Genomic DNA, 27,845 nt, shown 5'->3' with positions numbered 1-27,845 from the left:
CTACAAAGAACTAAAACAGATTTAGAAGAAAAACAAACCCATCCAAAAGTGGGAGAAGGATATGAAGAGACATTTTTCAAAAGAAGACATATATGAGGCCAAGAAACATATAAAAAAAATGCCCACCATCACTGATTATTAGAGAAATGCAAATCAAAACCACATTGAGATACCACCTGACACCAGTTAGAATGGCAATCATTAAAAAATCAGGAGACAACAGATGCTGGAGAGGATGTGGAGAAATAGGAATGCTTTTACACTGTTGTTGGGAGTGTAAACTAGTTCAACCATTGTGGAAGACAGTGTGGCGCTTCCTCAAGGACCTAGAAATAGAAACTCCATTTGACCCAGCAATCCCATTACTGGGTATATAACCAAAGGATTATAAATCATTCTATTATAAAGACACAGGCATATGTATGTTCATAGCAGCACTGTTTACAATAGCAGAGACCTGGAACCAACCCAAATGCCCATCGATGATAGACTGGACAAGGAAAATGTGACACATATACACCATGGAATACTATGAAGCCATGAGAAATGATGAGTTCATGTCATTTGCAGGGACATAGTTGAACCTGGAAACCATTATTCTCAGCAAACTGACACAAGAACAGAAAATCAAACACCACATGTTCTCATTCATAGGCAGGTGTTGAACAATGAGAACACATGGACACAGGGAGGGGAGCATCACACACAGGTCTGTTGAGGAGGTGCCAAGGGAGGGACAGCAGGGAGGGTGATGTGGAGGTCAGGGAAGGATACCATGGGGAGAAATGCCAGATGTAGGTGACGGGGGAATGGAGGCAGCAAACCACATTGCCATGTGTGTACCTATGCAGCAATACTGCATGATCTGCACATGTGCCCCAGAACCTAAAGTACAATAATTTAAAAAAATACGATTTCACCACTATATATACATATGTATGTGTGTGTGTGCATGTGTGTGTATATATATATACACACACACATATATATACATACACACACACACACATATTTCCATCTTACTAGGAGGCAGGACTTTTAATAGTGTTCTTTGGAAAGACCTTTTTTTCTTGAATAATTCAAACTGTTAAAGGAGAGGAGTCTCCAATATTTAAAATGACTTTTCTGCTCAATCACTCTATCAAAGAACAACAAACCAACAAAAATCAATCATGAAAAACCACTTCAGAAAATGGGTTCTTCGTTCTTATCATGTACCTTCTTTGTCATTGTGGTGGATAATGGCGTCCTGTATCATGTCCGCGAGGTTGAAGTGAACTTTCGGATTCTTTGCATGTTTCAGCCTTTTCAGGAACCCCTCCTGCTTCTGAAAAGCCTTCTCACGCTCATAGTAGGCTTTGATTTGCTCACAGCGCATGCGCTTCACCAGACGCTGCCGTTGGCCAAGGGGAAGGGACTCCAGCAAGCACTGGTCGATTTCCATCTCATGGGATCGGAAAACGTTACATAGCTGAAAGCAACCTGGAAGAAATGCAAGGGGAGCGTCACCAGAACTATTAATATAACCACAATCAGTGTGTACCACAGCACACTTGATTTTATATTGCCCAGTGCACAGGTCATGAATGCAGTAATGCTCCTTGCACTTGATATGCAAATCCAAAGTCCCTTTTATGGATTGGGGGAAAACAGTTTGTGTGTTTCTCAAGATTCTGTGGTAATAAAACAAATGGTAGAATTAGACATCATATGTAGTTAAGCTCAATACAATTTCTAACCACCCATCCCTGCCTATTTCTTTCAATCCATATCGAAAGCCTCCAGATTTCACTGTTGTGTCAAGCTCCTTCCGTCTAGTTGAATAATACTAACTTGCATGTTAAATGTTGGCATAAAGTCATTCCAACTGTGACTAATCATGACTTTCTTAATTTAATGCAACACAATATATAAGCTGCCAGGTATGATGGCTCAAGCCTATAATTCCGGTGTTTTGAGAGGTTGAGACGGAAGGATCGCTTGAAACCAGAGGTTTAAGACTTGCCTGGGCAACATGGGAAGTCCCCATTGCTAAAAAACAAAATGTTTTAAGTTAGCTAGGTGTGATGGCATGTGGCTGTAGTCCCAGCTACTTGGGAGACTGAGGTGGGGGATCGCATAAGCCCAGGAGTTTTAGGGTTTCAGTGAGCTAGAATTGGACTTGCTGTACTACAGTCTGGGTGACACAGTGAGGAAACAAGAACATATGTGCTATCAACTCCTTATGTGATATAGTGGTCATTTTTCACCAATTTATTGCTAGACTCTTTTTCTCATAATCACTGAAATTCATTTCCAAGAAACCTGTGGTTAAGTATAAAGACTGAGGGTTGGCACAGAGATATTTCTCAAAATTGTGAAGAGAATTTTGGCTGCTATGGTCTTTGTTTTATTTATATAGTGATTAACAAACTGAATTTCCATTTCTGAAACTTAAAATATTCACTTTGTTTCAAAAGGCTACTTGCTATAAACACCCCTCAAAGCACCTGTAATGGAATTGTTCCAACCCTTACATTTGTCACCAGGCTAAAATTTTACTATTGGCAGAAAATCAATGTTAAAGCATTAAAAACTCTAGAAGCTGGCTTGCAAATAGATTCAGATGTGTTTATATATTATTAAGATATTTATGACGTAAAGTCCCAGGAGGTTAAAGTAACCATGCATTTACAAAATGTGGTTGATCAGATGTCGTATCTGAGATCATATACTAAGGGCATAGATCATCTTCAGCAAGATGCCATGTTCCTTGAAGGAACAAGAAGTTCGGACAATATTATTTCTACTTCTGTTTCTTGTGACACTTTATGTCTTTTTTATTCTCACAGCCCTCAGCTGCACCAGCATAACCACCCCTGTTTAGCGCATAAAGTAAACTAACTCGAGAGAGGCTGTGACTTGTCTAAGATTAAAGAGACAATTAGATAAACAGACTAAAAAATGCTCCATAAAGGAGAAAGAAACCAAAGCTCTGTGATTCTCTAATGCTAGGTACTGAATATATAAGTGTTTTTATGTAAGATGTAGGAAGAAAAAGAAGCCACTTTGGGGGATTTTGTGTTCATTTATTTGCATTGACAAAAGCTATACATGTTAGTATCATATGTTTTCATAACACTCTTCATGAGTATTTGTGAAAGTGATGTGAGAAGTATCAGCTAGCTATACACAAAATGTTCCCTTTCCCGAGACCTAAATGCAAATAGACAACAGCGGTTCTGAAATGACGACGAATGGCTGTGGAGTACATGTACTTTATAAAAGCTGTGATCACTGCCACAGACAGATTGTGTGAGAGAGCTCATTACTAAAGAGGTGTGCATGTCTTCCGCTTCACATCTGTTTAGAAAACTGCACGGGGTTGATTGATTGACTTTGATGCTTCTGACACTTTGACTTCTGTGACTTTCCTGGCTTGTCATTAAATGCCCAGGGGATCAACAGGGCCAAAAACAAACAAACAACCACACACACACAAAAAACACCTAAAGAATTAAAACAAATAACATCACGGAGTGCCATGTGCTGATTAGCCAGCAGTTGATGGCTGAGGATCATCTAATAAACACAGCAGTCCTCTAGTTTGTAACTCTTAAGAAGGGTCTCTTGGCGAAATTTTCGATTAACTCTTAAGGAATCCATGGTGACAGATCATAATTCATTGAGTTAACCCTCTCAGGCTATCAGGAGAGAATGTACAGGGTGGCTCTTATATTAATTTTCTTATTTTCCTTTACAATTTGGAAAACTCAGAGGCCATGATTGTTAAATTTCAAATTCATTCATGTCTCAAATCTTGATTTTTAGTGTAATTTTGTTAAATAATTCCCCAAGTTTTGATCTAAAACATTAGTTTATAAATTGTTTCTTTTATACTCTGAAAATTTATTGGGCATTTTGTCTTTCTTCTAATCTAATTACAAGTGGGCCAGCTGTGTCATGCATGTACATGTCAATGAATCTATAAAATGTATGATATGACCAGTTTATCTCAAAAAGAAACGAAAGAAAGAATCTATAAGACAACACGGGGATCATGGCTGATGGGAGGCAGGATTAGATTGCAGCTCTGAAAAGAACAGCATGTGGAGGCTTGCCTTGTGAATTGTAGCTCCAGATAAACTTCAAGAAGAAACCAGCAATCCCAAGAGGACCCCCAGACCCTCTGAAGGAAGTGAACTGTTCCTGCAGGACCTGGGAGACACCTAAAATGCAATGAGTGCCCCATATGCCAAAGTGGGAAAGAGAGACGCTCCTCTCCTGAACATACCCTCTCCCAACTGGAGAAACTAAAAGTCTGTTTGTAGGAGAAGTTTCCGACTTTACCTGGAACCGAGTCAAGTTAAGAGAGCTGAGCAAAATACAGGAGTAGAGGAAGCAGCAGAAAGGCCCTGGGAGCTCGCTGGGTTGTCAAGCAGCCCATTCCTGCCTGGCACCACAGGGAACAATTGGGAGGGTGGCCAGAGGAGCAGGGGGTAAAACTCCACAGGGAGAAGGAATTCTCTAGCTGAACTTTGTAACAATTTGAACGGGGTAAGAAGCCTCCTGGCCAGAACTCAAGAGTGGGTGTGAATCAGGCATGTAGACTTCACAGGCAGGGAAAGAAGTAAAGCCCTTCTCTCTTGCACTAAAGCCATATTACATATATATATTCAGACACTATTTTTTTCAAGAGATGGAAATTATATATGTTATTTTCATATCTTGAAAAAAACAGTGTCTGAATACTTATTTATTCAATTACAATTACAATACTCTCAACACCCCATTCGAATAAAGGAGAGCATCCGATCTCTGTTCTGGGGCATCACGCATTGTAGGGTATGGAAATGCCAATGCCCTCAGCTGTGGGGCAGGCTCAGTGGGGACCTGGAGTGCTGGGGCCCCTGGGACATTTAGCTCTGGCCACAAAAGCCATTGTCCATTTACCCCCAACTGCTATAGAAATATTATTTTCAGCCAGGCCCAGTGGCTCACGCCTGTAATCCCAGCCATTTGAGAGGGCCAGATGGGTGGATCATGAGGTCAGGAGTTCAAGACCAGCCTGGCCAACATGGTGAAACCCTGTCTCTACTAAAAATATAAAAATAATAATTAAATAAATAAGAAGTATTCTGTTGTACAGCTACCAGAAATGCCTCATATCATCTAGAATAAAAATCTTCTTGTGGCCATAGGGCACTCAATGTTCAAGATTTTTAAGCAAATCTCTGTGATTGCTAAAGAGGTAAAACATCACTGAGAGCACAGAAAATTTGATTTAAGTACATGGGGGGAAAAGGGGAGGGCCAGTGGGAGGGGGAGGTGGGGAGGGATAGCCTGGGGAGAAATGCCAAATGTGGGTGAAGGGGAGAAAGGAAGCAAAACACACTGCCATGTGTGTACCTATGCAACTGTCTTGCATGTTCTGCACATGTACCCCCAAACCTAAAATGCAATAAAAAATTTAAAAAAAAAACTTGTAGACAGTTTGCAAAAAGCACATTCTTTTTCAAGAATTCATAGATGATATATGCTCTTAACTATATTTTAGGCCATAAAGCAAAGCAAATCTCAATAAATTCTGAGGAACCTAAACTACTCAGGCATTTTCTTAACATAATTGAAAATGGAATGTCAACTACAGAAATGAAACCATACCTCCCCATATGTTCAGAAACTTATAAAGCCAATTCTACATAAAGCCTGCTTCAGAGAAAAAAAGAATCACAGAAATAATAAATCTTTAGAACCAACCATTGATGAAAGAAAATCCATCATAGTTTTGTGGATAAAGGTAAAGTCATTCATAGAAATAAATTAATAATCTTAATTACATTTTAGAAAAGAATACAGTTTTAAAGTCAATAGCAAAGTGTCTGGCATATGAAGTTAGAAAGACACACACATGTGCACACACATGCACACACACACACAAGTTGAAACACACGCACACACACACACACACAAGCTGAAACAAAAAAGAAAGAAGAAAATAAAATGATGCTATAAATTAATAGAAATAAAACAAGGAAAGAGCAAAGGTGAAGAAAGACATGAGAAATTGACAACTTCTAGAACAATCTAACTTACAAAAAATGACTCAAGGTGAAGTAGGAAATGAACCAATTTAGGTAACCATTATATAAATTAAATCAGTTATTAAAAATCTATAGACCAGAAATAAAAGCAAACAAAGAAAATGGCCCACATGATTTAACCTGTCTTTAAGGCAGGGATAACCTGCATTTTCATCCAGTTCGTTCAGACAATAGAAAAAGATGAAACTTAGCACAATTCATTTTCTGAGACTAGCATAAGCTTGATACCAAAATAAGGCCATCCCCAGAAAGGAGAATTACAGGTCAATCCCTTATATAAACACATGCAAAGAGCATACATGCATACATATTAGCAAAATGAACCCCTGAATGTAGTTTATCAGTGGAATAAAAGGATGGCTTGTTATAAAACATCTACTAATATGTTTCTATTTTAAATTTTGTTTAAAATTTAGAAAATGAAGGCCCTTTATTGCTGCTTCTACCTCAAAATGAAGGTCTTAGCTTAGAAAAAAAGGAAAATAAATAAGGAGCATACAATGTGGGTAGGAAGAGGGAAAAAATCAGTTATTTTAAATATTGTTATTTACATAGAAAAACCAACACAGCCTGAGTCAGCTATTAGGAGTGATAGTAACGGAACTTTGTTGAATGCAAGTCAAAATCCCACAGAAGAAGAGAGCTACATTTTCAAACCTAACAAAAGATGCTCCACCTTATTAACACATAGGAAAATGTAAGAAGATGAAAAACATCATGGATTATATTTATAAATGTCATTACAATTAAAAAGCAAATTGGAAATATTTAGTAAAATGTAGAATCATCTTTCCTACAACCAAGATATATATTTCTTCAATAATCTGCTTCAGATAAAATTAAACAAACACAAAATAATGTAGCATGAAATAAAAAAATTACAGGTAACAAAAATAAACCTTTCAAATAACTCCTCTGTTTTTGGAGGATGTAAGTCTATTGGCCACTTTCTTTTTTTTTTTTATTGCATTTTAGGTTTGGGGGTACATATGCAGAACATGCAAGATAGTTGCATAGGTACACACATGGCAGTGCGTTTTGCTGCCTTCCTCCCCTTCACCCACATTTGGTATTTCTCTGTTCAATATTTCCTAACTGGGGCCTTGGTAGAGGAATAGACACTTAGACCAATGGAGCAGAACACAGAACAAACCAAGAGCTCTACACAAAGATAGCCACCTGATTTGTGACAGAGGTCCAAAGAGCTAGCCAATGGAGGGAGCATATTCAGATTACGACCAAAATTAAAATATCACAGCTATTCAGAAAAATAGTTTGGCAATTTCTTTTTCTTTTGAGACGGAGTTTCGCTGTTACCCAGGCTGGAGTGCAATGGCGCGATCTCGGCTCACTGCAACCTCTGCCTCCTGGGTTCAGGCAATTCTACTGCCTCAGCCTCCTGGGTAGCTGGGATTACAGGCATGCACCACCATGCCCAGCTAATTTTTGTATTTTTAGTAGAGACGGGGTTTATCCTTGTTGACCAGGATGGTCTCGATATCTTGACCTCATGATCCACACGCCTCGGCCTCCCAAAGGGCTGGTATTACAGGCGCGAGCCACCGCACCCGGCCTCGGCAATTTCTTTAGCTACATTATGTAGTAACATTTCTAGATCAAATTATGTGGTTCATGAAGACTGTTCTGGATGATTTTCAACATGGGAGGTTTGGAAGCTTCAGACGCAAGCAGGCACGTATGCCTTCTTAGGTGAGCCTGCTAGGGGGATGTGTGGTGAACACGGGCAGTCTGCTGTCTGGTGCTGAGTCAGCTGTCTCCATGGAGCACCAAGGAAGCAGGACGATTAGGATGGAGTGCCTGTTTTCACCTACTGCTTTTTCTTTAATTTTTGAACTAGATTTTAGTGGGCATGTATTTACCGTTTATGAGTAGACCTCAAAAAGCTGAGAATAAAGTGGATTCTAGTGAAAGGTTCAATATATTCTGGGCATGAATGAAAGTAAATTGCTTATTGTTCTACTTTTTTTCAAAAAGGAAAATGAATCAACAGAAGGAAACAAAATAATTGGAGTTTTTTCTGTAAAGAAAAACAGACTATCATTGATGATTAAGAACATATATTTATTTATCTGATGTGGATGATTATATTTCAATCATTTCTCCTTAGATTTTTAATTTAGGAGATGCTTTATACCAAAGACCTCAGATGTCAGGAATATGGAATTGCATGCTGTTGATGCCCTACCCAATTCCCCTTACCCATCCCCTGCTGACATGGTGTATTAGTCCATTTTCATGCTACAGATAAAGAAATACCCAAGACTGAGAAGAAAAAGAGATTTAACTGGACTTACAGTTCCATGTGGCTGGGAAGGCCTCAAAATCATGGCGGGAGGTGAAAGGCACTTCTTACACGGCAGTGACAAGAGAAAATGAGGAAGATTTTCCGCAAAAATGGAAATTCCTGATAAAACCATCAGATCATCTGAGACTTATTCACTACCATGAGAATTCGCTACCATGAGAAAACCACTCCCATGATTCAAATTATCTCCGACTGGGTCCCTCCCATAACATGTGGGAGTTATGGGAGAACAATTCAAGATGAGATGTGGTTGGGAACCCAGCCAAACCATATCTTCCTGCCCCTAGCCCCTCCAAATCTCATGTCCTCATATTTCAAAACAAATCATGCCTTCCCCACTATCCCCCAAAGACTTAACTCATTTTAGCATTAACCCAAAGGTCCACAGTCCAAAGTCTCATCTGAGACAAGGCAAGTCCCTTCTGCCTATAAGCCTGTAAAATCAAAAGCAAGCTATTTATTTCCTAGATACAATGCTGGTACAGGTAGTGGGTAAATATAGCCATTCTAAATGAGAGAAATTAGTCGAAACAAAGGGGTTACAGGGCGCATGCAAGTCTGAAATACAGCAGGGTAGTAAAACTTTAAAGCTCCAAAATGATCTCCTTTGACTCCATGTCTCAAATCCAGGTCACACTGATGCAAGAAGTAGGTTCCCATAGTCTTGGACAGCTCCACCCCTGTGGCTTTGCAGCATATAGCCCCTCTCCTGGCTGCTTTCATGGGCTGGTGAAGTCTGTGGCTTTTCCAGGTGCATGGTGCAAGCTGTCAGTGGATCTACCATTCTGAGGGCTAGAGGATAGTAGCACTCTTCTCACAGCTCCACTAGGCAGAGCCCCAGTAGGGACTCTGTGGGGGGCTCTGACCCCACATTTCCCTTCCACACTGCCCTACCAGAGGTTCACCATGAGGGCCCTGCCCCACGGTAGACTTTTGCCTGGGCATCCAGGCATTTCCATACATCTGCTGAAATATAGGTGGAGGTTCCCAAACCCCAGTTCTTGACTTCTGTGTACCCACAAGCTCAACACCATATGGAAGCTGCCAAGGTTTGGGGCTTGCATTCCCTGAAACCATGAGCTGAGCTGAGCTGAACCTTGGCCCATTTTAGCAATAGCTAGAGTGGTTAGGATACAGGGTACCAGGACCCTAGGCTGCACAAAACATGAGGACCCTCGCCTGGCCCATGAAACCAGTTTTTCCTCCTAAGCTTCTGGGTCTGTGGTGGGAGGGGCTGCCATGAAGACCTATGACATGAGCTGGAGACATTTTCTGCATTTTCTTGGGGATTAACATTCAGCTTCTTGTTACTTATGCAAATTTCTGCAGCTGGCTTGAATTTCTCCTCAGAAAATGAGGTTTTCTTTTCTACTGCATCATCAGTCTGCAAAATTTCTGAACTTTTACACTAATTCCCTTTTAAAACTGAATGGTTTTAACAGCACCCAAGTCACCTCTTAAGTGGCTTGCAGCTTAGAAATGTCTTTCACCAGCTGCACTAAATCATCTCTAACAAGTTCAAAGTTCCATGAATCTCTAGGGCAGGGCAAAATGCCACCCATCTCTTTGCTAAAATGTAGTAAGAGTCACCTTTGCTCTAGTTCCCAACAAGTACCACATCTCCATCTGAGACCACATCAGCCTGGACCTTATTGTTCATACCACTATCAGCACTCAACAAGTCTCCAGGAAGTTCCAAACTTTCCCACATGTTCCTGTCTTCCTCTGAGGCCTCCCAACAGTTCAAACCTCTGCCTGTTATGCAATTCCAAAGTTTCTTCCTCATTTTCAGGTATATTTTTGGTAACACACCACTCTACTGGTACCAGTTTACTATATTAGTCCATTTTCATACTGCTGTTAAAGATATACCTGAGACTGGAAAGGAAAAGAGGTTTAATTGGACTTACAGTTCCCCATGGCTGGGGGGGCCTCAGAAACATGGTGGGAGGTGAAAGGCACTTCTTACATGGTGGCAGCAAGAGAAAATGAGGTAGATGCAAAAATGGAAAACCCTGATAAAGCCATCAGATTTCATGAAAATTGTTACCACAAGAACAGTATGGGAAAATCACCCCCATGATTCAAGTTATCTCCTACTAGGTCCCTCCCACAACACATGGGCATTATGGGAGTAAAATTCAAAATGAGATTTGGGTGGGGACACAGCCAAACCATGTCACCTCGGTAGTGGCTGAAAGGATTCACAGCTGTCCCCTCCTCTGAACAATTGCCCTGCCAACCTCAGCCTCCCAGATAGCAGAAGACCCTAACCCCATACCATAAGCCATAGTCACTGAGAGACCTACACAAGGATACCAAAACACGTCTCATTCACTCAAGGAGAGACACTCCATGGTGTCATTTATACTCTAAAGCAAAGCAGATTGGAATGATAATAGACTCTGCCAAAGACTACATATTTTTTCTGCTCTTTTCTTTGCTATGCCCTGCTTCCTTCACTCCCTTATGGGTTTTCTCTGTTGAGCTATCTCAATACACAGGAATGTGCACCTGACTCCTCATATTCTGCTTCTAGGGGCACAATCTATATAAGAATACATATATGTGTGTGTGCATATAAGCATATATATCCTCTTCTATTTTCTATTAACATTCATGTCTTATACCAGGGAGGATATATTTTAATAGATGCAAATATTATCACAGATTGGACATACTTAATAATATTGTTTTTAAATTAAAAAATAATAATAAAAGCATAAAGATAAGATACATGCAAACAATAAAATTGGACTTATTTTATATTAGACACAAAATTAATTCAAAATGGATTGAAGACCTAAAATTGTAAAAACTCTTAGAAAAAAATAAAGAGAAAATATTTATAATATTTGTGAGATTGGACTTGGCAATGAATTCTAGATATGACAATAAAATCACAGACAACAAAAGAAAAAATAGATAAATGAGACTACCTCAGACTTAAAAGCTTTTGTGCATAAAAGGACATAATCATCAGCGTGAAAAGGCAACTTACAGAATGGGAGAAAATATTCACCAATATATACCTAATAGGAGGTTAATATCCAGAACATATAAAGAACTCTTAGAACTCGACAACAAAATAATCAAATAATCTGATTAAAAATGGGAAAGGGACCTGAATAGACATCTTTCCTAAGGTAATATACAAATTCCCAAAAAGCATATAAGGAGATGCTCAACATCATTGATCATAAGAGAAATAGAAGTTAAAACCATGACAAGGTATGACCTCATATCTGAAAGAATAGCTACTGTCAAAGAAACAGAAAATAAAAAGTGTTGGCAAGGATTTAGATAAATTGTAATTCTTGTTCTCTGTTGGGATTGTACACTGGTGCAGCCACTATGGAAAACAGTATGGAGTGGTCTCCAGAAATGAAAAATTGAACTGTAACACTATCTGACAATCCTACTTCTGAGTATACGTCAAAATAATTGAAAGCGGGGTGTAGAAGAGATATTTGTACACCCATGTTCATAAGAGCACTATCCACAATTGCCAAGAAGTGGAAGCAGATGTCCAGGGATGACTGGGTAAACAAAACACAGTATACATATATAATGGAATGTTCTTCAGCCTAAAATGGAAGACGTTCTTGTACAGGTCACAACATGAATGGATACTGAAGACCTTTTTTAAGTGAAATAAACGGATCAATAAAAGATAAATACTGTAGGATTCCACTTACATGAGGTCTCTACAAAAGTCAAACTCCAAAGCAGAAAGTAGAATAGTGGTTGCCAGGGACTGAGAGAAAAATGAGGGTTGATGTTTAATGGGTACAGAGCTTCAGAAGTGCAAGAGAAAAACTTTCAGAAAATCTGTTTCATAACAATGAGAATATACTTAACGTTGCTGAACTGTACACTTAAACATGGTTAAGATGGTACATTTTATGTTATGCATTTTTACCACTATAGGAACATGAAAGAAAGTGATACGACACAAGGAGCTACATTATGAGGGCTTTTAACAAATATACTTTAAGTTCTGGGGTACATGCACAGAATGCGCAGGTTTGTTACATAGGTATACACGTGCTGTGGTGGTTTACTGCACCTGTCAAACCGCCATGTACATTAGGTATTTCTAATGCTATCCCTCCCCTAGTCCCTCACCCCCGACAGGCCCTGGTGTGTGATGTTCCCTTCTCTTGTGTCCACATGTTCTCATTGTTCAACTCCCACTTATGAGTGAAAACATACAGTGTTTGGTTTTCTGTTTCTGTGTTAGTTTGCTGAGATTGCTGGTTTCCAGTTTTATCCACATCGCTGCAAAGGACATGAACTCATCCATTTTTGTGGCTCATAGTATTCCATGGTGTACATGTGCCACATTTTCCTTATCCAGTCTATCATTGATGGGCATTTGGGTTGGTTCCAAGTCTTTGCGATTGTGAACAGCGATGCAATAAACATACTGTACATGTGTCTTTATAGCAGAATAATTTATAATCCTTTGGATATATACCCAGTAATGGGATTGCTGGGTCAAATGGTATTTCTGGTTCTAGATCCTTGAGGAATTGCCACACTGTCTTCCACAATGGTTGAACTAATTGACACTCCCACCAACAATGTAAAAGTGTTCCTGTTTCTCCACATCCTCTCCAGCATCTGTCGTTTCCTGATTTTTTAATGATAGCCGTTCTAACTGGTGTGAGATGGTATTTCATTGTGGTTTTGATTGGTATTTCTCTAATGACAAGTGATGATGAACTTTTTTTTTCATATGTTTGTTGGCTGCATAAAGGTCTTCTTTTGAGAAGGGTCTGTTCATATCCTTCTCCCACTTTTGGATGGGATTGTTTCTTTCTTGTTAATTTGTTAAATTCTTTGTTGATTCTAAATATTAGCCCTTTGTCAGATGTATAGATTGCAAACATTTTCTCCCATTCTGTAGGTTGCCTGTTCACTCTGATGATAGTTTCTTTTGCTGTGCAGAAGCTCTTTAGTTTAATTAGATTCGATTTGGCAATATTGGTTTTTGTTGCCATTGTTTTTGGTGTTTCAGTCATGAAGTCTTTGCTGAAGTATTTCACAAAAAAATGTAATCACAAACTTATTGTTTACCATACTTTATGAAAGTGTTTGCTAGAAATTCTGAGAGCCTAAAAGATTGTTATTCAGGAAACAGCATGCTTACAAGCAGGTGCTGTAGACACACACACACACACACACAGAAAGAGAGAGAGAGAGAGACATTGGTATCTGTGCTCCCAACAACTCCTCTGGCAGAAGGTTTATTATCAGAATCCATTGTTATAACACTATTCCAAAGACTTTTTTTTTTTTTTACTGCACATACAATGATACTGAAACAAAGGAACAATGAGGATTCTCAAAGACAAGAGGTATAATCAATTTCAACCTACTCCCCCAGAACCTAAAAAAAAACCTTCCTTAAGCACTGAAGTCTTTAAAATGTGTTGTGTTTTACCATCCTGGTAATTAAGCTGCAGGCCCATATCCCTCTTTCTAGAGCAAAAAATAGTCTAAAAGAAATTACATTTGGGCAAGACATAGATGCTATGCCCTAAAATATTTGAAGATTTAGGTCTACAAGTAATCCTACATTTAAACGCTTCTCTAAAAGACAGAGAAATAAAATAATTTAATTCATCTCAAGAAATTCAACAATATTTTTTATTTCACTAGTTTATAGCTATCTCTTAATACTTTATGTATCAAGAGGCCATTTCTTGTGTTTCCATCTAATTATTTGGGCATGCTTTTCAGTGAGAGAATGTAATAAATATTTTCCCTTTAAAATGGGAATAACACAAATACACATGGCATAAACATTACTGTATAATGTAAGGTATATTTACTTTCTGCACATCAATCTATGCTTTTCTATACTTAATATTTCTCTTATCATATTTCTTAAATAACAAGTGATTTGATTATGATAAAAATCTTTCAGTGGATATAAATTTAAATATAAAGTAATAATTCTTTCTAGGATTTGTTTCAGGGTAATAATAAAACTGAAGGTTCTCCCCATGATGTGATGTTTTTGGTTCACTATCCCAGTAGTCCCAGATGTCCAGTCACACCTACGGCCAATGGAGTGTACTATGCCATGCTTGTACCACAGACAGCTCCAAAGTCATATCCAAGGGCTAAGGCCGCAGCGCAAAGACTGCTGTGGGCCTCCACCATCCAGGTTCCCTGAAGAGACCAGCTAGCTACATCCAGGCTCTGGAGAGTCTGCTGATTTGAAGCCCTGCCCTTGGAACCAAATGCATGATGTTAAATCTTCACTCAACCATTTATTGGTTGTGTGACTTGAGCAAATTCCTTTTCCTCTCTGTGCCTCGTGTCTACCTCGCAGGAACTATCCAGTGATAAAATGCATGTGAAGTGTCAGCCAAAGGTCTGACAGATCCCATCTTAGCTATTGACTTATCAGATGAGAATTTCTCTAAAAGACCTGGCCCCTTGAAGATCAGAACTGCCTCCTACGGCTGTTCTCAGATGCCTTTGGGTGGCGTGCCATAAGCAGGATGCCAGGACCTGTCTTTTCCTAAATGCTCCTGCCGTTCGAAACACCATGCTTCCACTACTGAGTGTCTTCAAGATTTGGAAGTGCAATTTGTTGCTCTATTTCTTCCAGGAGAAGATGATCCTTTGGAATTAAGAGAGTCTCAGACAAGCTTGGATTCCTGGCCCAAACAGGCTATATCCCAAGAGAGAAGTTCTTTTTGGTTTTATACTCAATAAAATAAATTTAGATACACTACCACAAATACACATTTTTGAACCTTTAAATGTTGAACAATTTTCTGCTCTGAATTCATATCTACATATTTCATCTTTAATCAACATCTTTAGTTCCGGTTGGAAGAGACTCAGCTCACTGTTCCTGCCAGAAAGGTATTTAATAGACAAATTCTCTGGTGCTCAGACTGTCTCAGACAGGATTCCCTCCTACAGAAACAGAAGCCCTTGTTGGCTTCATTCAGGCAGCTTCCTGGATTCCTTTAGTCTGAGTCTGAAGCAACATTGCAAAATGAACATTACACATTTCAGATACAAGATGATCAAGCATATGCTTTATATTAATAATTCTACTTAAATTCAGTTTTTTTTTTAATTTAAAAGTATGTATGTATGGCCGGGCACAGTGACTCACACCTGTAATCCTAGCACTTTGGGAGGCTGAGGCAGATGGATCACCTGAGGTCACTAGTTTGAGAACAGCCTGGCCAACATGGTGAAACCCTGTCTCTAATAAAAATACAAAAAATTAGCTGGGCATTGTGGTAGTCTCCTGTAATCCCAGCTACTCGGGAGGCTGAGGCAAGAGAATCACTTGAACCTAGGAGTTGGCGGTTGCAGTGAGCCAAGACCACACCATTGCACTCCAGCCTGGGCAACAGAGCAGGACTCCATCTCAAAAAAAAAAAAAGTATGTACATATGTGTGTATACACCCAGGTAACTTAAAGTTCATGATTGCAATTTACTTGATATTTCATGATATTCCTGTGTCTTGAAAATAATTTTATTTAAAAAATTATTTTGATATAAAATATTTGCTATTTAATTGTTTGATGTAAAATATTTTCAGCATTAAAAGACCTGAGACAAAATTAAAATTCATGTTTAATATTCGATTTTGGATTTATGATGTCTGTTTTATTCTTTTTTTCATTGTAAATACATTTAGGGAAAATAAGATACTAAAATTTCTGTTTGTCATTTTTAGGTTTTATGTTTTACTTATATTCTATATTTTTAAATAATTTTCATTGCCCTTTTTATTAATTTCAAAGACACATTCAGATGAAAGAAATTCTGCAAGGTGAATTTAAAGATCAATGCAAGAACACAGAAATCAATTCACAGGTAAGTTTCTCTGTATACCACATAAGAACCCTCCTCATTACAAGTCTGAATTATTGCATTAAACACGTTTGGCTTTATTCTTTCACCACCTCACTCTACAAGGTAGACTTCAAAATCATGTTTTTTTCTATACTAACTCAGAATAATCATATAGAAATAGGACTTGTCAAAATTTAAAACCCATTGTCAATGGTTCTACCTTGCTTATTGAAAGTTAATACTAATTTGTATTCCAAACAAAGTCAGTTTTTTTCCATATATCTTCCATCCTTATTTCTATTTTCCTGCTACTCCATTATACAGAGTGTGTGATGAACTATCTAGAGTGGTCCATTATTTTTTCTGGGAGCATCCTTCCCCTGGAGAATCATCTCATCCTTGTCACTCCATGTGGTCCTGAAGTTATTAGAAACATTGTCCAATTCAACTTCTCACAGGACTGAAAATCTGAATTGGGCTGAGTCCACCATATTGGCCCTGACACTGACAATCAATGACTGATTCTAGCGTAAGACGTGACCACAATTCAGGATCTTTCTTGAAGCTTGATAAAGGGACACCAGAAGATTTTTTTTAATGTTCTCTCTGTTGTTTTAATATCAGTCCATGAAAATAGAGCCATTTGCTGTCAAGTTCAATCTCTTCTGACACAGAAAAAGAGAGAGAAAGAGATGAGAGAGAGAGAGAGAGAGAGTGAGAGAGAGAGAGAGAGAAGCAAGAAGGAGAGAGAAAGAATTGAAATAGAAAAATATCAGTCAAATTCCCAAAATCCTGATCCAGAAATACATGAAGCCATTGGCATTCAGATTTTTTTAGTATAAGGGCCATTTTCCAAATATGAAAGCCAAGAAATTCCCTTTTTTATTTAAAACCTTATGAGTTGATTTCTGTCAATGTCAACCAGGTGACTCATGTAATACAAAAATCCATGTGATGTATTTCTTCATGCCAAAGGGCATATGCTTTTGGCGTATCTAGTTCTGTCCTCTTTTGAATGTATAGCTTATTTCCACAAGCAGAACAAGAGTTTAAATGTTGCATAGCATATTTATAATATATTATTTCTTTTTAAATAATACATTTTCTGATATCAGAAAGCTTCATATTTTGTGTTTGATATGCACTGCACTTATAGTGAGAACAATTTCCTTCAGTTGGTTGATTCTTCATAAACAAAGAATTGACTGAATGTCTTCTGTGCACGTGGCTGTGAACTAAGACATAAAAAGGTAGAAGATAAAATCCCTGGTCACGAAGACATAACTGTGGGGGTGAGAGTGCACACATGTAAGAAAGAATTGAGAAACAATGAAAATCGGTATTCAGTGCTCCTCTTACTGGGATACGGAGACACCACTGACCATCCAGGGGGTACTAAAGCTGGGAAGGACCAGAGCATGAAAGTTAAGTTTAACCGTCTTTGTCCCATTACAGCCTATGGAGCCCAGTTCTTGCACTGTGTTCTTTTAACATCTGAATGTGTCTGAAAGTTAATGTAAAGCAGTTGGCTCACCACATAATTATACTCTTGTGATTAAAGGAAGACTTTAATCAGTCTTCTTTTTTTCCCTCTGCCCTATAGACCACAAACTTCATGAATTGAAGGGTCCTGCCATGTTAAAGGTGCTCATTCATTCATTCATTCATTCATCTGATAATGTAGTCAGTCATTCAAGTTTATTATTAAGAATTTGCTATATGAAAAGCTTTGTCTTTAGATGATTACAAGTTTGATTGGTTACTTTGCATTGATATTGTTTACCAAGTAGGATAAAGAAGATAGTTAGCAAAAACATACCTATATCTAAAAAAGAGGAAAGGATAAAGTGCTAAGTTAACTCATATATAAAGAGGATTTAGTACTTAGAGATTCTGTGTCTTTTGATCTGAAATTTGGTAACAGCTAAAAATTTGAAATTCAAAGATGAGAAAAAATATCTAAATTTTAAGTTGAGGAAAAAAATGGAAGAAAGGCAGAAGTCACAGGATCATCTCAAGCACTTAGTTTGGCAGAAGCAAACATACATAAGGGTGAAAAGTTGAAAATAAAGCTAAAACAAGAATTGGAATATCCACATTCTGAGAGAGTAAAAATAGTTTCATCATTTTTAGTTCTGCCACAGGGAGCCATTAAAGGCTTACAAACAGCATTACAATAAAAATAGTGGAGTCCATCAAAAATCTGGAGGCTTCTATAGCAACTGATGGAGAGACACAATGGGGAGCATCATGAGAAGGCATATGCACGGATTCTGGGAGAAAGTTAGGAGACTATGAGTTAGAACAAAAAAGCGCAATGCCAGGGTAAATGATAGGGATTATGAAAAGAAAGGACCTTTGAGAGATGGTGAAGTGCCCTGCTGGGTGACAAGGGAGAAAGCAGAGTCAGAAGGTAGAGAAAGAAAGTTCTCTGAACTTTCAAACTATAGTGAATAGAATAAAGGTAAAACCATCACTAAAAAGGGTAAAATGCCATGGATTTTAGAAGAGGGGACAATATATTATGCATATGACTATGATACAAATGTATCAATTATCAATTCATATGTATCAGAATATATATTTATACTGTTAGCTGACAATGCTTCAAGTAGGAAATGTCCATCAAGGAATTATAATATTTTACAGACATTAGCTGCATACAATTTCTTTAAACTAGCTGTCAGTTTATATATACAAGCAGAAGTTTCATTCTATTACATATTTTAAACCTATAAAAATGAGAAAATATTGCAATATGTGATTTTCAAAGGGGTGCATTTAATTATTACCAAATAATGTCAAAATTACCAATACTGTCTTCTTTTGACAGACTATACTAGTCACAGAATACTTTCATAGCACAATGGCCTAAATACACCTATATCTAAAGGAGAGGATTGGGTAAAGTGCTCAGCTCACTCAGGTAGAAGGAGAATTTAGAGCTTGGAGAAGGTCAAGTGAGATTTCATACCTTGTGATCTGAAATTTGATAAAGGCCAAAATTTTAAAATTCAAAGATGAATACTTAATGCCAATTTATAAATTCTATGTATTTTGGCAGAAGCAAAGATACATAAGGGTGAAAAGTTGAAAATAAAGCTAAAACAAGAATTGGAATATCCACATTTCTGAGAGAGTAAAAATAGTTATATCATTTTTAGTGAATGACATAAATTCCTTAATCATGAGTTGAAGAGAGCCATGAGGAATTGCCCTAATGCATAACAGATTTTTTTCCATAACTTTTATTACTATACTTTAACAGGAGAATTTCACAGCTGATTTTAAATCAACAGTCAACTAAAATGTTATTCCAAATATATTAATAAAATGGGGTTTTGTGGTTCATCTGTGTGCCTCTAAAATCTTTGGTTATGTGTTAAAATTTAATTGAATAATACGGAAAGAAGCGCATGCTAAAAACTGTATCATGGATGATATAATCCAGATACATTACAAAAATTTTAAAAAGGGAAAGAAAGAAAATTAAACAAACAAAAACAGCCCTCATCTTTCTTATTTTTGTTTCATGGAAGCTACCACTTTCTCCTCATGGAGACATGTGATCACAAACCAAGGAACCAGGGAAAATGTGGTGCCCCAGGGGACAGGGGTCACCTGCAGTCAGTCTGAACCTCGGGCAGAGCTGAGGCAGGGCTGGGAGTAAGTGCATGACATTGGAAGCACTTCTAAGAGGGTTTCCTGCCTGGCTCTTGAGTCCCCACCTTCCTGCCCCATGGGGTAGGGCTGCTTATGCTCTGTTCAGTCTGAGCTGGGAAACTTGGAAGTACTGATTCCACTTCCTCTGTGGATCCAGTTTCAACACTTTGGCATAGGGAAAGGTGGGGGATGTACAAAGTAGATGGGGAGGATACAAAGGGTGGTCTGGGCAGTGTTGGGCTGTGCTGCTACCTGAGGCCATATGCATTCCTTTCAGACACTCAGAGCCTTCTCCTCATCTAGCACGCTCCATGTAATTCCATCCAACATTGATCTATCATCTTACGCAACTCAGTGTGCTTCCTCAGCAGAGTTGCAGCTGGTGAGGAGAAAACCACTGGAGATCTTTTCCCCAGAACCCTTGTAGATGAATGAGACCATACCCCTTATTTTGTGGGAGGTGGAAGAAGGTTGGTGGAAGGAGATCTGGGGCACGGAGTAGGGAAGTTTGAGTTCTCTGAATGTTAAGAATCAAAATGGGAGCCTTTTTAAAGTTACAGGAAACAGTGGACACACAAAACATACAAGGTGTAGGCGTCATTTTCAACACTGCAAACTATTGTAGATACTGGGGGATCAAGAACAGAACTGCTAAAACGTGACTTCATTAAAGAATATGACAGTCTTTTATGTGTACTGATTACTACTGATGACTCAATTTCTTTTCCCAAATATTATTGCAAATAGCATGAAAATGTGTCAGATCTTATCAATGTAAGTTTGGTTTTAACTCCAAGCCAGCTTTAGTGTATGATCAGTCTAGTCCTGACAACCCAGACCTAGCTTAGATTTGGTCCAACCTAAGTCTTCACTATGAGTGGGAAGACACAGGAGACCTGTGATGGCCACTGCCTCTTCTCTTGTTTTGACCCCTGATGTCTCTGCTACTGTTGCCTAGGGGTACAGGGATAAGGCACAGAACTTCTCGAAACCAGCCCAAAACACACTCTGGAACTTCCAATTTTTCAGAAAACCAGTTTAAGGAATGCTGCTGGTATTATTTGACTTAAACTCTTGGAATATATTTGCCACTATTAACTTCCTCAAACATTAATAACCAAACAATCTGAAAATATTTTCAGAGAACTATACTCCAGACTATATTTGTAAACCAGTATCTTCTGGCATGTTCATGTTTGTGAGTGTTAAACACAGATCTCTCTTTCTGTGGCGCTCATTGTCATACTGAAAACCAATTATTTAAATATATTTCTGAAATGTCATTTATGCTTGAATCAATAGATGAAGATAAGGGTAAAGTTAGGTAAGTAAATGAGAAAAAAAACGTTAAATGTGATGTATTTTAGAGACTGTTAATTAAAACTTGGAGCTTCATTTCATCAGAATTTCTTCTTTACAAAGCAGTTTGAAATGTAAACAGACTATGGGTTTTCTATTTAAAAAGTACCATCACTACTAATTATTTAAAGAGCAAAGCCTTCTCATTGTGTTAACAGAGTAAAATAAGATTAAAGTTTATTATTTCAGCCCATGGGTTGCAGTCATTTAAATAGATAACAGACAGATGATAGAACAGATGCTCAACCATTTGAGACCAGGTATCTGGAAAGAGAGTGGAGTGGAGTGGTGGAAGTGCAAGAACCCTGGACATCAGAAGCTGGAAGACATCAAAAGTGACAGTGTGGGAGCATCCCTGGGCTGACACTGCTAGACCACACAGCCATGGAAACCAGAAGCCTACTACATACATGGAATGAGCTCAGGAATTTCTCTCTGTCTCAGAGCTGAGGATCCGAAATTCAAGAGCCGTGTACAGAAAGAGAAACCCCAAGCTGGACCCAGGAAACTGGGCCCAGAACATAATACACTCAATGAAACAGTCTGTGTTGAACTTGCCCAATTGAGATTTTTTTTGAAAGTAGAATGGTTCATCTAATATCTCCCATTCAGTGGCTTAATAATTAAATCACAATGGTTTGAGTACAACATTTTTATGATTTCTGCTAGTGAAATCCTGTACCACAGGCCAGGAGTTTCAGTGTGTCAAGATGCAAGAGAAATCCCAGTCCTAAGTATTTAAGTATGTACCTGAAGCGAATAAAACCATGCACCAATGCAAGACAAACAAACTTGTCTTTAAATATTTAGAGAGGTCTACTCACAATAGCCCCAAAATGGAAACAACTAAAATGCCCACGAACTGGTGAATGGAGTGTACACACTGTGATATATTCATAAAAGAATCCTGTTCAACAGTGAAAAGGAAAAAACCTGTGATATATGCATCAACATGCATGAATCCTGGATGCATCATGCTAAAGAATGAAAGCCAGTCTCCTTAAACAACTAGACACACTTGCCATACCCAGCAATTGCACTCTTGAACATTTACTAAAGGAAATGAAAACTTGTGTCCACACAAGAACCAGTACAGGATTGTTCATAGTAACTTTACTTGTAATAGACAAAAACTACAAACAAACAGAATGTCTTTCAGTAGGTAAATAGTTCAACAAGCCCTGTGCATCCCCACCATGGAATACCACTCAGTAATAAAAAGGAAGAAGCCATCGGTAGACAATAACTTGGCTGGATCTCAATGGGCACTGATGTTGGATTTAAAAAGCCAATCTCAAAAGATCACATATTGTACAATTTCATTTACATGACATTCCGGAAAACCCAAAGTTATAAACACAGAAATCAGATAGGTGATTGACAGGTCTAGTGATTATGGAAGGAGATTGACCATAAAGGACACAAGGGAACTCTTTGGAGTGAGAAAAATATTCTACACCTTCATTGTGGGGCACTTACTTGGTGGTATGCATTTGTCAAAAGTTTTTAACCATACACCTAAAAATAAGTTATGCATGTAAATTATACCTCCATAAACCTGACTTAACAAAATAGACAAAACAATAGTGGAAGATAGTTTCATTTAGAACCAGACTTTCAGAAAGTTAAAAGGCGAAGTGTTGAAATAAATCTATGAAATACTGAGGGGATTAAGTTACATGCTGCCATAATGAACATTTTCAATAAGAGAAAATGTGGGAGGGTATGATTAGTAAAGAAAACTAATTATTTTTTAGAAGGTGGAAAAGAAGCCTTGTGAACAGACGCCAGCCTCCATCCCTTGCTATAAATCAGAGGAGTCAGATAAAAGAAACACCCAAAGGCTGGGCGCAGTGACTCATGCCTGTAATCCCAGCACTTCGGGAGGCTGAGGTGGGCAGGTCACATGAGGTTAGGAGTTTGTAACCAGCCTGGAAAACATGGTGAAACCATGTCTCTACTAAAAATACAAAAGTTAGCCAGGTATGGTGGTGCATGCTTGTAATCCTAGCTACTTAGGAGGCTGAGGCATGAGAATCGCTTGAGCCAAGATCACGCCACTCCACTCCAGTCTGGGTGACAGAATGAGACTCCATCTCCAAAAACAAATAAACAGACTTCAACCAAAGCTACCAAGGTGTCTGGTTAAAGTGGGGAAGAGCAGAGTAACCCCATTCCTGACGCAGTCTCTCAATCTGCTTGGCATATCACACATTTCCAAGAGCTTTCACGTGTTGTTACTAGACTGCAGACTGGGGTTCAGGCAAAAAATATGTCCTTTTCACATCCACAGTCCCATAGCACGGGCAGTGCCTGTACCTGCCCTGTCCCCTGCAGTGGCTCAGTAAGAGCTGACTGCATACTTGGGTGAATGTATGGATACAGGAAAGAATGGAGGGAGGGAGAAGTTATTAATAATTTGATTGACTTTCAAAGCCCCTAGGGAATAAATTCAGATGGTTCCATTGGCCTCATTTTTCAAATAAGGAAATCAAGTAACAAGTCCTATAAAAGTTAAGTGATGATAAAAACTAGAAAGTAGCCAAGATACCCTAGGATTGGCCCTGTGGTCCCATAAGCAGCCGTTGAGTCTCCCCAAATGTTTGTGGAGGGCATGTACTGCCTACCTGCCCAGCCTGCATGGCTGCCTTTGTTACCACAGCTCACACTGGCCAAGTGTGCTGTGGGATTATTTACTGAATTTCACTTAAACTGATTTTGTGGGTACATCACAGGGGATGTGCTTCATGTACCACTGTGAGATGAAAGGGAAATGAAGACTTGTTTAGGATTCCCTAAGAACGGAAAAAGTGAAGGAAAGTGTCACCCTGCAAAAATTCAGCTTATGAGTGCCCTTGTGGAAAGAGTTCAAACTCAAATTGGTCCTGCAAAGCTAAACTTAATAGTTGTTCAGAGTAGAGAACAATGAACTAGACATGTAGAAAACAATTGAACCTCCGAATGGCTTTTTTTCCCCAAAAATACTCCACAGTAATGACTTTAATATACTTAGAGTGTGCTTAAAGTGACTTTAGTATACTCTAAATATACTCAACAATACTCTGCCCCAATGACTTTAATATACTTAAACTATGAGGCGGCAAGAGGCATGTCTTTCACGAACCTCACATTCGTTCCTGGCCCACTTCAATGACTCCCTTCTTCTTTCTCCGAACAACTTGAATGTAGGAGAACAGCCAATTGATTTCCACAAGACCATTTGCTAATTTGTGCCTTTCCTGTCACTTCCCATTCACAGATAATCAATAACTCAAGTCTCTCATCTTCCCTTATTCAGAAGACCATGCAGCTGTTTTGCCATTGGTTATCTTTCTCTCAACCACTTTCTGTTAGCAAAAGACGGTGTTAAGCTGAAGTAACCACAATGGAACAGCTGTCAGAATGCACCACTGATTCACGCAAGGTTGTCACAAATTTCATTTAGCATTCTTACCTTGCTTTTAAGTACTGAGCAGCTGCCAATAAGCTTTTGCAACCACAAATATATGTGGAGATAATATATTTACTGAAATTTCTACAGTGACCTCTTGAGCATTTTCTGAACGCACCAGTTGATTTAAAACTCAACAGCAAAAAATTAGCTGGGCACGGTGGCACGTGCCTATAATCCCAGCTACTCGGGAGGCTGAGGCAGGAGAATTGCCTGAACCCAGGAGGCGGAGGTTACGGTGAGCTGAGATTGCACCATTGCACTCCAACCCGGGTAACTAGAGTGAAACTCCATCTCAAAAAAAAAAACAAAAAAAAACTCAACAGCTTAAGAATTACTCAGATGGACTCCACAGTATGAAGCTTTCTTCTTAGAAGGCAAAACGTCATTGAACCTTGGTTTGGAAGAGGTTTTTATAGTGTTATAAAGAAGGTTCATTCTGATAGAACAGTCACTCTTAAACCATGATGTTGTGAATTCTATTCTAGCATTAATTTATTAAACTTAGTGAAAAACAAGTTTCCTTTATGTCAAACCTCAACCAAATCTGTGTTGTTGTTCTTGTGGCTGTTGTTACCGTTATTTAAATTTCTCAAAGCATTGTAGGATGCCAAACATTTTAAGAACAAAACCCAGACCCAACACTTGGCCTTCAGTGATTTTCTGTTCACTCTCTGTAAAGACAGGACAAATTGTTGAGGGCTTTGGACCACAGGCAGAGGGTGAGTATGAAGGGATAGACTGGTTTCAGTTTCCAAAGATGAGGAAGAAGATGCACATATCAACACTTGTGACCTACTTTTGATACAGTAAAACTGCTCATGTGTTTCATCTCTCTAAAAAAAAAAAGCATTTTTGAGCAGCACATCCTCCTCCAGCAGTTGCCTTGTGTCTGTTTTTCCTTTGAGTAGCCAAAGCTTACATGTGTCCTCTGCTCTTCATTCCCTTCCAATTGCAGCTCAAGTCATTACAGATGGAACTCCACCCGCCTCTCCACCTGCCCTGCTCCATGTCCACATCACACATGGCCTCCTCATTCATTACGCCAGAGGGTGCAGCGCCAACATGCACCGTTATCTCCTCACCTCATGCAGGGCTGCTTAGCAGACTCTGCCTCTTGAAACAGTGTTACCTGAGCTGTTGACTGAAGCTTAACTCCTTTACGAACTACTCATCCTTTGTCTGCCCTTCTAAAATTTCTGACCTGAGCCATCTGTTTCCTTGTCACCTACTTCCTCTCCTCCTGTGACCTAAATTAAACAGTATGCTAATGACTCCCATGCCCATTTCAAATAGACATCTCTCATGTGAGCTGCAGGCGTGTCTACGGCTACGTGCTGGACGGCTCTTCTTGGATATCGTGGGACTCAGCACGCCCAAGCCTGTCCTTCCCATCTGAAGCTTAGTAACACGATACACATAGCTGTTCACACAAAAACCTAAGTGTCTTGAATATTTCACTTATTGTATCCTCCACAATGCCTAAATCATCCCAAGGCCCTAAGGTCCTAGTACTCAAGTCTTTCTCAAATTCATCCAGTTTTCTCCATGCTCAGGTCAATCACCAACACAAGCTCTTCACCCAGGTGGGTCATGATCAGAGCCACCTACCTGCCTCCTAAACTGCACCAGGGCTCCCTCCCATTTGTTCTCCATAGTTGATCTTTCTAACACAGATCTTTACTTTCCACTCAGGATTAAAATACCTTTGTAGATTCCTGCAGTTTTCAGAACATTCTAAACTTTACAACATTCTAAACCTGACCTACTGTTCCTATATGATTCAGGATTGGGACATTCAGGTTTAGGAAGGAAGAGGAGAGATTCAGTCTGGATGGTGCAGGTTTGAAGTGCTGACAGGATACAGAGGACTGCTTGGGTTCAATTAGTGCAAATATGGAGACCCAAATGAGTGGCACAGCCTGATAGATTTTTCTGGAACCCAGCCACGAAGACGTTGGAGATGAAATAATTACCTGTATAGGATATATATGCTTTTAAAAAAGCACAGCAACACACAGAATTTTTCAGTAATCAGACAATAAGTTATGTTAATTCCACCTTACAAACACCTCACTAGTCACACCCTGCCTCCCCACCCCTGTCCCCACCCTCCTGATTTAAGCTGTCACCTGGACTATTTCAAGGTTTCTCCCATTTTCAGTCTCTCCTTTAATCCACACTCTACAATATCATCAGAATGACAGATCTAAAACACAAGCTGATCACATCCCTCACTCTTGAAGATCATTCAAGGAACTCCCTCCCTTGCATAATGAGTAACACAAAAAGGCATCAGACTCGTCCAAAACTGTGCACGGTTCCTCTTTCCCCATCTCTTTGCTTTGAATGCACCACATGCTCACAGCACTGTGCTCTGTGCAGGCTTTCTCTCCCTGAGTTCCTCATCCATCGACTTCAGTAAACGCCTCCTCATCCTGAAATGCCTCCTGCCCACTCTGAGGAGCTTGCCCCAGCCCCGTGCACACCTTTCTTATGGCAGAACTGGGTGCCTTTTCTCTGTCTTGTCTCATAATACTGACTTTCAGACGGAAATTGAAAATTCATTATTCATTTTTAATTTTTCCTCTAGATTGTGAATTTCTTGTAGAAAAAAGTCTATACACATAAACTGAATGTATAGCAAATGTCTGGCATGAATGAATGAAAAATTTAAAACATGAGGATAGGTGGGAAAAGTGGGAGGGGCAGAAAATGTCAGTGTTACAAGGACCATTATTTTTAGAAAAGCAGCGAGAGGTTAAGAACTTAGAGATGGTCACTGAGTGAAAATGTGCAAATAATTTGAGATAAATAGGAACAAAAAAAGAGTTTGATGCTTCAGTACAATAACAGTGTGGGAAATTAAATGCAGTATTTGAGTGGAAACGTATTTGAGGAGCATGAAGAAATAATTTTTTTTTTTTTTTAAGTTGGGAAGTAAAGGTAAGTGGAGTTTTGGGATATTAGCTTGAGGAAGTAACGCCAAAATAAAAAGTAGTATTGAGCTATTAGTTTGGGAAGAATTAACAAAAAGTGAAACAAAAGCTGTAACTTTTGACAGCCCTGATTCTCTGGTTGAAAATGTGCTCCTTCCTGCCTCTGCTGGGCACACTCTTCCC

The 27,845-nt window shown here is 38.9% G+C and overlaps 1 protein-coding gene across 7 annotated transcripts in view; it reads right to left on the bottom strand.

Moving 5' to 3' along the window:
- MYO16 (myosin XVI) overlaps positions 1-27,845 on the bottom strand; it is a 773,187-nt gene that overhangs the window by 549,445 nt on the left and 195,897 nt on the right. For all 7 annotated transcript variants that reach the window (XM_054249238.2, XM_017970444.5, XM_078347436.1 and 4 more), the window contains exon 2: positions 1,219-1,482. In XM_054249238.2, the coding sequence (XP_054105213.2) occupies positions 1,219-1,444 (226 nt within the window). In that variant the 5' untranslated portion in view covers positions 1,445-1,482. The remainder of the gene's footprint in view (positions 1-1,218; positions 1,483-27,845) is intronic.

This window comes from Callithrix jacchus, chromosome 1, assembly GCF_049354715.1.
Source record: "Callithrix jacchus isolate 240 chromosome 1, calJac240_pri, whole genome shotgun sequence".
Lineage (NCBI taxonomy): Eukaryota > Metazoa > Chordata > Mammalia > Primates > Cebidae > Callithrix > Callithrix jacchus.
Note: the sequence above shows the minus strand (reverse complement) of the source record. Positions and strands in the feature narration are given on the sequence as shown.